This window comes from Urocampus carinirostris, chromosome 1 (genome assembly GCF_059441175.1).
Source record: "Urocampus carinirostris isolate Australia breed hairy pipefish chromosome 1, RoL_Ucar_1.0, whole genome shotgun sequence".
Lineage (NCBI taxonomy): Eukaryota > Metazoa > Chordata > Actinopteri > Syngnathiformes > Syngnathidae > Urocampus > Urocampus carinirostris.
Genome location: NC_142349.1, coordinates 31,609,255 through 31,621,128, shown reverse-complemented (window position 1 = coordinate 31,621,128; position 11,874 = coordinate 31,609,255). Strand labels below are relative to the sequence as shown.

Genomic DNA, 11,874 nt, shown 5'->3' with positions numbered 1-11,874 from the left:
CGGGTGTAGTGGAGCCCATCCCAGATGTCCTCGGGTTGTGGGCAGGGGACATCCTGAAATCTTTTCCAGCCAGTCGCAGGGCACACAGAGACAGACAACTCACTGAATAGTAGTAGTTGCTTTGGCTGCAGGTGTATGAGTGTGTGTTAATGCGTAAGTGTGAAGCGCATTGTAAAGCACTTTGGGAGTTCTTCAGTGACTTGAAAAGCTCTATATAAATCAACACCATTTACATTTACTTGCTCATTCACGGAGGGACCAATTGGACCGCCCAATTAACCTGGCATGCATGTTTTTGTAATTTGGAAAGAAACAGGAGTTCACAGAAAAAACCCACGCAGACACAGGGAGAACATGCAAACTCCACACAGGGAGGCTGCGGTAGCTAGACTTGAACCTTGAACCTTTGCACTGTGAGGCTGTGAGCTAGTTACCCAACCGCCGTGCCACCATTTGTATATTTTACCTAATATTCAAATCTTTTTTTTTGTTTAACTGAAAGTTTTTTGTACCACTAGGAGACACCAAATATTACACACTGTCCATTTACTTAAAATTAAGTCATTAAATTTTAAGATTTAAACTACATTACCCGTGATTCTGTAGTCCCAGAAATGTTTAATGGCAACACTTCCGGTTCATGGGGCTTGTTTAGATTTTCTTTTTTTTTGCATCAAAGGTGTACGAATCTTTTTTTTGTGTGTTCTGTTTTCATTTTGTGTTTTTAATCTATGAATCTTTTGAAATCAACACTAATAAGATCGAATTAGTAACTTATTATTGAACCACCAATGAGCGAGCTGTTTGTTGCGACGTCCTTTAAATTGAAAGGAAGGAGGCAGTTGTACGTAAATACCAAATGAAAAATATTATCACCGTACGTTTCTTATTTCCGATTTAGGTGAGTTTTATTTGCTTGGACTTGACGTATGTTTGTCAATACGACTCTCAAATGTGAGGCATTTGACATAAATCATATACAGTACATTGATTTTATATAAGCGCGTTGAGGTCGTTAGTCAAAATCTCCTCTGAGCGGCGCCTAGTGTTTCTTGTGTACAGTGCAATATTAGCATGCTAGTGGCCCTTGAGGTGGGTATTGAATGTACAATTGCAGTTGATTCATTTAAACACTGGTTATGCTTTATAACTGCTTTTTTTCAATACGGGTTGTGTTTGCTCTATTGAAATACACCAGAGGCATTAGCAAAACGATGCATGTCTACTCATTTGCTTTGTATTGCGATACAGTATTTGGAATTATTAACAGTTAAGAACATCGTGTATGAACTTAACCCAATACCAAAACTTTGCTGTTAGCCATAATATACACAAAGAGTTAACACACCGGTTTCAAATGCCTGCTTTTTGTGGTATTAAACACAAAAGCCAGACCAATCCTTTAAAAACTTTCCTTTTAGCTGCTTAAAACGGCAGTAGTCAGTACACATCTCCCGCCTTTTGCATTTTGGCCCTTAAAAGCTAGCTTTTACATAATCAAAGAAACTTGGTGACAGGGTCTTAATATTTTATTGCTATTATTTGTTTATTAAAGGTGTTTGCTCACTGACTTTGTATTTTAGGTTAAATTCATGGAACTTTTAAGGACTCCAATGACGAAAAGAGCAAGCAATTATTCTCCTGCCCAAAACGGCAGGCAAAGTGGCGCCATCAAAAAACACCCATCAGCATTCGTCACTTCAACCTGCTCTCCAGTTGCCAGACAAGATGCCCCTATAATTTGGCACTTGACCATGACACATCAGAGTGGCAACCTGCTCAACTTCTTAAACGAAGATCGGACTCATCAGAGCTTCTGCGATGTATCTGTGTCGGTGGGTGGAAAAATTTACGGTGCCCATAAAGTGGTGCTGGCCCATGGGAGCAGTTACTTCCATGCCGAGCTGTCCAAGAACCCCGCCCTGACCCATGTGACCCTGGATCATGTGGAAGACTCTGTTTTCCAGCACCTGCTTGCTTTGTTGTACACATCAGAGTGTGATATTGCCGAGACTGAGATTCAGGCTGTGATTGAAGCTGCTCACTTCCTGGACATGATGGATGCATTGAAGCTGCTGAGTGAAGAAATTCCTAACAACATCCCTGTATGTTTGGATGAGACTGAATCACTAAAGGTAACCACTCCAGATACATTTGATCAACAGTTCTGTCCAGGAAACCTACCACAGTGCAACAGTGTGAATGAATATCAGGAACAAACTTTAAGTGAAAGCCAAAACTTGTGCCTCAATGATGACACTAGCATACGGAGATCCGCTCGGAGGAGGAGACCTTCGACCAAGTACTCGAAAAATGATTTGGAGTCCATTACCAACAATGAGGATACACAGACCAGTCTGTCGCCAAGAGGAGAATTTGAAGAAAGATGGGATGGGGAAGAAGCCGCAGAGTACAAACTGGTAGTGGACAAAACCAGATCATCACACATTGAAGATTTTTTAGCTGAGGAAGATCAAGAGGGCCCAACTGTGGACCTCGGCAAAGCATCAGCTGCTGGTCCTGTGTATCCCGAGGGTCTGGCTCCTGTCATCCTCCGCATTGCCACCAAGAAAATACTCAAGTGCCCCAAATGTGACAAAAGGTTTGATCGAGCAGGTGGGAGTGGTCATGTCTAGTAGGGCTCATTATAGTATATAGTTACTAGTAATCCAACTGTAATACTCAAGTGCAAATACTTGTTTCAAAAATACTGTATTGTAAGTACCAATTTGAAAACTTTAAAGTTATTTCAGATACTTATTTGTAAACCCATGTCACATTGTTGAAGATGGTTAATGATAACGTGCATAGGCTAAGAATTTAAAATTCTGTGGCTAACCTGTATTTGATGGTGTAACAAAATCCTATACTGTTCAAGTCTAAATATTCATTGTACCTAGAGATGCTAGTTATAAATGTAAAATTATTGGCAATTATTTGTTAGTTGGAGCTTTGCTGTATGAAAAAAATCTGCTCTGACCAAGCTTCAAGAACGCTAGTTATATCACGGTGCATGGATTGCTTGACCCCATGGGTCGTCTGGGCACCAATGAGGATGCAACTCTGGACAGCCTTCTCCACTGTTGACAGCCCTTGGCCTGTTCTTGGGTCGTGGCAAAGTTGGCACCAGTCTATTCCTTAATGTTGTTGGCTCAGGTATTTTTTCTTTTTTTTTCTGTTTCTAAGTCTTCCTCCCCTACCCCCTTTGTCTGTGAACTGGAGAATTATCTTGGTCAGTCCTAATGATATTGTGAAGTGGCCGTACAACTTGAAATTTCCGTCTGCGAACAATTGACAACAGTTCTTAGTAGGGTCCAATGTGCCATCTGGTGTTATTGCGCACTGTTTCGTTAGTCACGTGGGCCAAGTTGCTAATGCCTAGAAGTTTCCTGTAGCATCGCATCTCCATGGCCTGGATTCCCCCCCAGTTTTACTGTGAGAGTCCATGTCTGGTAAGCGTAGAAGACCGAAGTAAAAACCACTTGTGTGAGTCTGATTTCACTGCTATGTTCTTGTTCCTTTGGATGGGTCTAAGTCTGGCAAGTGCAGCTGTGGTTTGAGCTACCCTGGCCATGAATTCCTGTTCTGGCTCCTCTTTTGACAGATCCAAGCTATTTAGATCTGGTGACAGGTTCTAGCTCTCTGTGGTTGAGGGTGATGTTTCTGGTATCTATCTGTATAACAAAGCCATACCCCCTAGTAGGAGGTGGCTAGAGTCAAGAACACACTCACATTCACCAAACACTCATCCCACCTCGCTCAACCTGACATCGAACATTAAGCCCAAAGCAGAACAAGGGGTGAGTTGCTGTGCCATGCAACCTTCATCAGCAGAGAGGCCTGACAGCATGCACTGGTTACCCTTTCTGCATCATATAGTTCTATCACAACAATTAGAAGCTAATTTGTAATTGAATGACAACATTTAACATATTCTGAGTGACTACAACTGAGAGAAAGTCCCCAAAGTAGATTTTTCAGCAGTAGTTTCCAAACTACTGCCAGAAGGTCATTTGTAGCTCCCAGACTATTCAGTGGCTTGCAAGTTGCAGCATAGACAATAACAGCGATTATAATGTCTCTTAAAAATGTATTAATATAATTTGATGGAACAAATACTACAGTTCAAATTATAAATCTAGGTCAGCAGACAGGGCTCTATATCATCCTCTATACCAGAAACAAATAAAGTTTTTTTTCTGACCTATGATTTTGGGCTCAATTAATTGTGGATTTTTGTGTCTACCAGCCAAGTATGAGAGTCACACTCGAGTGCACACTAAAGAAAAACCATTCCAGTGTGATGTCTGTCTCCAGCGTTATTCCACTAAATCTAACTTGACTGTTCACAAGAAGAAGCATGCTGGCAATGCTTCCTTTAGAATGAAAGAGCACAAGTGTCCCTCCTGTAATAAACTCCACGCCACCACCAAAACCCTGGCCACGCATGTACGCAGGTATGACCAGAACATTTTTAAAAGTAATTTCAAAGGTATTAGTCTGAATCCACAAACTCTTTAAAGTACTCGATTGGTTTCATAAATCATGGATTAAAACAAAAAAAACAAAACACTTCTCAATTACCACATGTGCAATTTGCTCTCCTCTGCTCCCTAGGTTCCATCCAGAACATCTCCAAGAGTTTCTCACTAACGGGGGGAAGAATATAAAGAGTGAAGGCTGGAAATGTCCTGTGAGAAAGCTATATTCATTTTAAAATCACAACTACTCTTAAATACACATTACTTTCCAGCCCTAAGATCATATTCTAGATGAAATAAATGATTTTACTCATCTTTTCTTCTCTTGCTGAATAAGGTGTGTCTCAAATCTTTTTCCCGCCGAACTCACTTAAAGGAGCATATGATCCTTCACACCCAAGAACGACCGTTCAAATGTGCTTTTTGTGACGAATGCTTCAGATCCAGGTATGCCAGGCTCAAGCACCAAGAGAAGTTCCACCTGGGTGAGGACTATGATGAAAATGGCTTTATTATTTGAGTATGATTTAGTTGTAAATATTTTGTAAGTACAATTTTAGACTTTATAATGTTACATTGGCACAATTGTTGGAAAAATAATTTATGAGTCAAAACTTTTACATGATACACCTCCAATAACTGCACAAAGAATTTGAAACACCAATAATAATTGTACTGATCCTAATGAAACATTTGCTATGGTTTATAAAAATAGTTGTTAAATAATTCAAAAATGAGTGAGTAATCAAACAAACAACTATGTTATTCAATTAAGTTATTTTTTCAATCGATGATGCAGACGAAATGTAAACATGCTTTTATTTCATGCCCTGTACTCTTAAGGCATTGTTTCCTTTAAAATGTTTAAAAATATACATTATGTCACAAAAGTAAGTACACCTCATTACATTTCTGCAAAAATTTCATCATAATGTTTAATCGAACAACACTGAAGAACCATCGCTTTGACACAATGAAAGGTAGTCTGTGTAAAAATTATATAGCGGTGTGAATTTATTTTTCCCCACAAAAAAAACTCAAAATATAGCCATTAGTAGCTAAACCCTTGGTAAAAAAGTAAGTACACCCTAAAGTAAAAGTTCCTGAAGTGCAATATTTTATGTGGCCACCATTATTTTGCAGAACCGCCTTAATCCTCCTGGCCATGTATTTCACCAGAGACTCACAAATTGCCACTGGAATGCTCTTCCACTCTTCCATTACAACATAACAACAGAGCTGGGGAATGTTTCGAGATCTGGTGCTTCTTCACTTTCCTCTTGAGAATGTCCCGAAGATGTTCTATTCTGTTTAGATCTAGAGATATGCTTGGCCAGTCCATCCCCTTTACCCTTAGCCCCGTTAGAAAAGCTTTTGTCATCTTAGAGGTGTATTTGGGACCATTGTCAGGCTGGAACATTGCCCTGCAAACCAGTTTCTGGAGGGAGATGATAATTGTCTGCTCCACTATTTTCTTAAGTTAAGGATTTCTTTAATGAAATGAAACTCCCCAACTCCAGTTGCACTCATGCAGCCCCAAACAATGACATTCCCAACACCATGCTTGACTTTGGGCACAACACAAACATATTAATTCTCCTCACCCGGTTGCCGCCACACATGCTTCACACCATCTAAGCCAAATAAAATTAATCTTTGTCTCATCAGACCAGAGTACATTTTTCCAGTTAGCCATGGCTGTTGTTGGCAGACTTCATTGTGTTTAAGATATTTTACTTTGGTGATGTTCTATTAATGATCATATTGATATGTTTGCAGAAATGTGAGGGGTGTACTCACTTTGTGACATACTGTAAATTTGTTATAATTTTAAATTCTAAAATAGTTTTGTCCGTAATGTGTTAGAAAATCTCAAAATGTTCGATATTAATTTTCGAAGTAAAAGCAAATAGCTGGTGTCGGTGAAAACTCATCAACAACCCACCCCCAAAACGGTCCCTTCTCCTGATACCTCAAAGTCGGGATATTTGTTCAACCATTTCATTTTATTGGTACACTTATACTCTCAATTTTATGGAATGTAAATCAAATTAGGGCGTATATATTTTCTTCAAACCAATTGAAATAGTTTTTTCTTTTTATAAATTCCAAACAAAGATCCACAGTATTTTATCATGGAGAACAACATAAATTGTTAAAGCTTTTTTGTTGAGTTGATGAAATTCTGAACAAATTAAAAAAAAAACATGCTACAAGTAATTCATTAACTGTTCATTAAAAAAAAGTTTCTCATTTCAGGACCTTTTCCTTGTGAGATTTGCGGACAAACTTTTAACGATTCCGGGAACAGGAAGAGGCACATAGAATGTACACATGGAGGAAAAAGAAAATGGATGTGCTCTGTGTGTGGAAAGTCCCTAAGGGAAAGGTGGGAAACGTTCTTCCTCGCACTGTCAGTGTGATTTTTTTTTTTCTTTCGGATGCAGTTTTTAGATTGGCTTTTCTGATAGAACAACATTGCGGGAGCATATGCGGATCCACAGCGGCGAGAAGCCCCACATCTGTGGTCTCTGTGGTAAAGGATTCCGCCAAAAGAGCTCATATGGGTTGGTTGAAACGCATTTGTGTTTTATAAATTGTAAATCGTCTATATCGTATTTTGAATGTAAATTTGTTGTAACTCTATATACTTTGACAGGCTGCATTTGAGAATGCACCGCGACGACAGGCGTTATGAATGTGACGAATGTGGTAAAACTTTTGTCCGGCAAGATCACTTGACCAAACATAAGAAAACGCACACAGGTACGTCTCTCTTCAATCCATAAATTAGATATGATCAAAGATTTCATTATATTATTAGTATAGTAGAATGCAGTTTTTGAAAGCTCGGTGGCCTTGGGGGTATGGCGTCCGCCCCGAGACTGAGAGGTTGTGTTTCAAACCTCGGCCGAGTCATACCTAAGACTTAAACATTGGTACCCGTTGCCTCCCTGCTTGGCGTTCAGCATTAGGGGTTGGAATTGGGGGGTTTGGTCACCTAATGACTCCCAACACCTCAGTTGGGTTGAGCGAGGGGCCTGGGAATCCCCTCCTCTGAATCAATCTCCCAAAAAGAGTCAGAAATTACTCTAGCCACCTCCCACTAGGGGGATATGGCTGTGGTGTATATATATAATATATATATATATATATATATATATATATAATAGTAGAATAAAACAAAACAATAAGTCTATCTACAAACTTAGTTTCATATTCAGCATTTCATTTTGCATTAAAATGAGCTGCTTCAGTAATGCAATTCGCTAACGCTAGCGAAAGCTAACCCGATGAGGGACAGGCTTTAGTGAAGCATCTGAACAAAAATGTTTTGAATCCGTTAATCGCTAGTGCAACAGTTAATTTTTATTTTTTGTGTTCTGACACAATTGTTGATAAGGGGAAGCACTCTAAACTGTCTAATTGTTTTGGCAGTCACATGATGGAGTTTTGGGGTTTTTAAGGGTTATTGTTCTATCTTCATTATTCATTATCCATTATCCGTTATCGGTCAGTTCATAATACGCTACAAAGCCTAGGTACCGGGACACTGCAACTTTTGAGTTGGATGCCTACGGTGTTGCTAACTTAGGCTAAGTAAAGACGTCAGCACAAATAATGAATGAAAATAATACGCACTTAAGTCATGACTTCATTTCAAAATCCATGAATTAAATTGCATGGGAATGTTGACCTCTCCAATATGGCCATCACTAAGACCCATTTCCTGTCAGTGAAAAGCATGAACGTTTATTACCACTCTGTGGTGCAAAAGAGCTTTGGGTAACCTTGGGTAAACAAGTCATGTTAAACATCCGGCCCAGGTGACAGCCAAAGGGACAGCCCGGGGAGACTAGTTTAAAGTGGTATATTTGTTGATATGGGACACACCTCTGACATTATTCTTATTTCATAAATGTTACTGAATCATTTAGTGTCACACTGTGAAATAAAATGCGCTGAAAAATAAGTCCGGAGAGCGAGTCTGGTGATTTTTTTTTTTCTGAAATTCTTCTTAAAATATATTGTAAGGCTAGCTCTCTCTCAAAAAAAAAAATCAAAATATCTTGCTATTATGGCTCTTTGGGTCGAAAAGGTTACTGACCTCCGCTCTAAACCATCGTAATAAGATAGTACGGGTAATTTCCTTACCCTGTTTTCATCTTTTTACGTTTTATGCTACCATTATGCTAACAGATGATAAGACAAAAGCACCACATTCGCATATACTAAAAAAAAAAATCTCAAGGTATCATTGAATTTATATAACCCTTTTTACAATACTTGATATATTTCAGGTGTAAAAGCACATCAGTGTGAAGAATGCGGCAAGTGTTTCGGCCGTCGAGATCAGCTATCAGTCCACTACAGGAACGTCCATTTAGGATTGAAAGTGGGGAATAGGTATGTTGACACCTATGCTCAGTTTTCATTTTTTATATTCAAACGCTCTTCATTTATTTTCTTGTAGGTATAAAACGTATCAATGTGAGGTTTGCAAGAAAGAGTTTAAGGGGAAGTCTAGTCTAAAAATGCACTTCAGGACCCATTCAGGTAATTGTTTTAAGCATATCCATAACCAATATATTCTCAAATACTGAATTAAAATACCTAGGTAGAAACAAACAAAATAATTGGGGTTGGGGGGGTTATTTAGATATTTGCATATTTTAGTTGGCCTTTATTCACAGACCGATTTGATGTTATGTTCTCAAGTGGATTTATACAAAGTTAATACTTGATGCCACCTTTAGAAGTGTTGTCTATTTGGACAACCAACTATCACCTGTTTAAAAATGAAGATTGAATATAAAAACGTTTTGAAAAATGAAACAGTTAAAATAATTTAAATAACAGCTATTGCATGATTAAATGTTCTGTGGGTTTCTTTTCATTTAGGAACAGAACAAAAAAAACAAAAGAAGACAACGATATTTGTACAAAAACGGCTGTACAATACAATAATATAATACATAAAAATGTTCCCAAAGGGAGTAGGCTGAACCAGAAGATTTTTATTTACTAATTCTACATAATCTTACATAATCAAAGAAAACAAGAAAACAGCGCAAAAGGGAAATTAGGGAAAATATGAGAAAAATTAGACTTGCAATTATGACGCTAGAGACTCTTTTAACACAATACCCTAATATACTCTTGATTATAATCTATTTTAGCATATTTATAAAAAGTACTATATACATTTTAAAATTGAAATAAATTAGGGACACTTTTAAGGTTACCACCGAAATCACTCCATAAATTAATTACATTACAGGTGGGATCATAGCTTTTTAATTTTGTATGAGAATATTGGAACTGAAATTTAAAGTAAAAAAAAAAACTGGTACCCCAAAAAAAATCATATTTGAATAACTTTCCATGTTACATATTCATCACGCTCAGAGCATATGCAGCTTATAAAAAACAGATGTGAGTGCAGTGCATATGGAATGGTAACTATATTTATCGATAACTTTATTTTTTGTGTTCTCATTTTTTTGTGATTTTTTTTTTTTTTACTTTCATTTATCAGTCCGTTTTGCATCTTTTCCTTTTGTTTTGTATTTGTTACACTTTCAACATACAATTTGACAGGTTTGACCGTCAATATTCGTGAGGTCTGATTTTTTTTTTTTTTTTCACGCATGCTTGAATAGTCAGTCTTGCATAAACAAATAGCAGGTCTTAGCATCCCCACCAATATTAGTAATGGCCCAGTGAAAGTTCTCCACCACAGTTTGTTTGAAATTCTCATATCCATCAAGTCAGTATTTAATAGCTTGACTCATTGCATCACAGTGGTCTTACTACCACTGAGTTGAGATGCTAGTAATTTTTTTTATATAAAGGTACCATTAAAAAACGAGGGTACCACAGATTTGTTTTTTGTACTGTAGCTTCAAGCAACACCACCCTGTACAGTGTTGTAATTCTTTTTGTCATCTTGCTGATGTTCCTGCGACAGGAGAGAAACCCTTCAAATGTCCAGAGTGCCACCAGACATTTCGCATCAAGAAGACCTTGACTAAGCACATGGTGATTCACTCGGACGTGCGTCCTTTCAGCTGCCAACAGTGCAATGCTGCATTCAAGAGAAAAGACAAGCTCAAGTATCACGTCGACCATGTCCACAGTGTCCGCTTTCTTGACCAGCCTCAGGGCAGATCCCAAGATCAGAACAAAGTCTGCTCAGAACCTTTCAGTATGGAACCTAAGTCAACGCCGCCAGACGTTTGCGGTACAGTCGCCTTAAACTCCATGCAGATAGTTGATAGACCCTTGCTGGGCCAAATGAACACTCGATCTGGGGAATCGCAGCCAAGTTCCAGCTACCAGAACTCAGAAATGGCATTTTTAGAGAAGTACAGCCTGGCACAGCATTCATCCAACGTCACCTCCCCCGTTACGCATGATCAGATGCTTGACACCCGGGAGCAGCCTTATCTGGCAACACTGCTCAGTTTAGATTCTGCCAACATGCCTAACTCTGACGAAAGTCATCGTTGATACAATCTATCAGTCGTGTTTATTCTTTCCTCGACAGCATATTAAAAATATTCGATATGATTCTTACAAGTATAAATAAAACGTGCAAGGACGAAAGAAAAATGTCAATACGCTTTTGACTCCATCACACTTAACACTGCCATTTTATTTTTGAAAGTTCAGTTTAGTTTAAGACGAGTCAAAGCAAAATATTTGTTGTATCAAGTCAATTTTATTTGACAAAATAAACAAATACTTGGACATCAAACACCTGTAATGTCACATTAGGACACCAAAGCGTGTTCTTTGACAATTGTAGCACATTCAATGTTTGGTCAGAATTTCGTTTTGCAATGTCAAAGAAAGTAATGAAACGATGTCAGAATATGTGAACTGTATACTATGTTTTAATTTAATTATTCACAGTGACTAAGTTATCTGATGAGACCTGGGCGGAAGGTTTGTTATCTTGCATGCATGTGTGAAACAAAGGAGCAGGCCAGTAAGAGGGGTAGTAGGCCCCCATCCCCCTGGATGCTGGGGCCGTGAGCCAAAACGCCTGCCAGCTCGCAATTCAGTTTGAAAGAAGCCAGCAAGCGGACAAGGGTTTGGCTTACAAGAGGCCAAAAGAGTCCCTGTAGCCAGCGAGCCGGTTTCCAGTCACACAAGCGAGATGAGATGAGATTCAACATGGCGGCGCATGGATGCATGCATGCGGCTAGTTGCTCTCCAGCTAATCTTCTATTTATTGCCGTTCTCTTGTCTTTTTTGCTTTCACTTTTGGACACATGTGTGGCCAAAAATACTTACAGTAGGGACGAACTTATTCGGTTGGGTGGGCGTCTAAATTTCGAATTTTTGGGCACTTTTTATACCGCCTATGATATACCGAGCGAACTTC

General features: G+C 38.7%; 1 protein-coding gene across 1 annotated transcript; it reads left to right on the top strand.

Moving 5' to 3' along the window:
• The first annotated feature begins 645 nt into the window (after positions 1–645).
• On the top strand, positions 646–11,241 carry zbtb41 (zinc finger and BTB domain containing 41). Its single transcript, XM_088334945.1, has 11 exons — positions 646–901; positions 1,584–2,616; positions 4,250–4,457; positions 4,618–4,693; positions 4,819–4,966; positions 6,741–6,870; positions 6,953–7,048; positions 7,141–7,247; positions 8,783–8,888; positions 8,956–9,038; positions 10,453–11,241. Exons 2-11 carry the CDS (start codon positions 1,593–1,595, stop codon positions 10,992–10,994), a joined length of 2,520 nt encoding a protein of 839 aa, XP_088191071.1. The 5' UTR covers positions 646–901; positions 1,584–1,592; the 3' UTR covers positions 10,995–11,241.
• Positions 11,242–11,874: the final 633 nt, after the last annotated feature.

Bases quoted from the DNA above. Each gene is read 5' to 3' on its own strand.
- zbtb41 (XM_088334945.1), top strand. From the start codon at position 1,593: ATGGAACTTTTAAGGACTCCAATGACGAAAAGAGCAAGCAATTATTCT. The intron at 4,458-4,617 runs GTATGACCAGAA...TCTGCTCCCTAG, and splicing joins CTGGCCACGCATGTACGCAG to GTTCCATCCAGAACATCTCC. The intron at 8,889-8,955 runs GTATGTTGACAC...ATTTTCTTGTAG, and splicing joins GGATTGAAAGTGGGGAATAG to GTATAAAACGTATCAATGTG.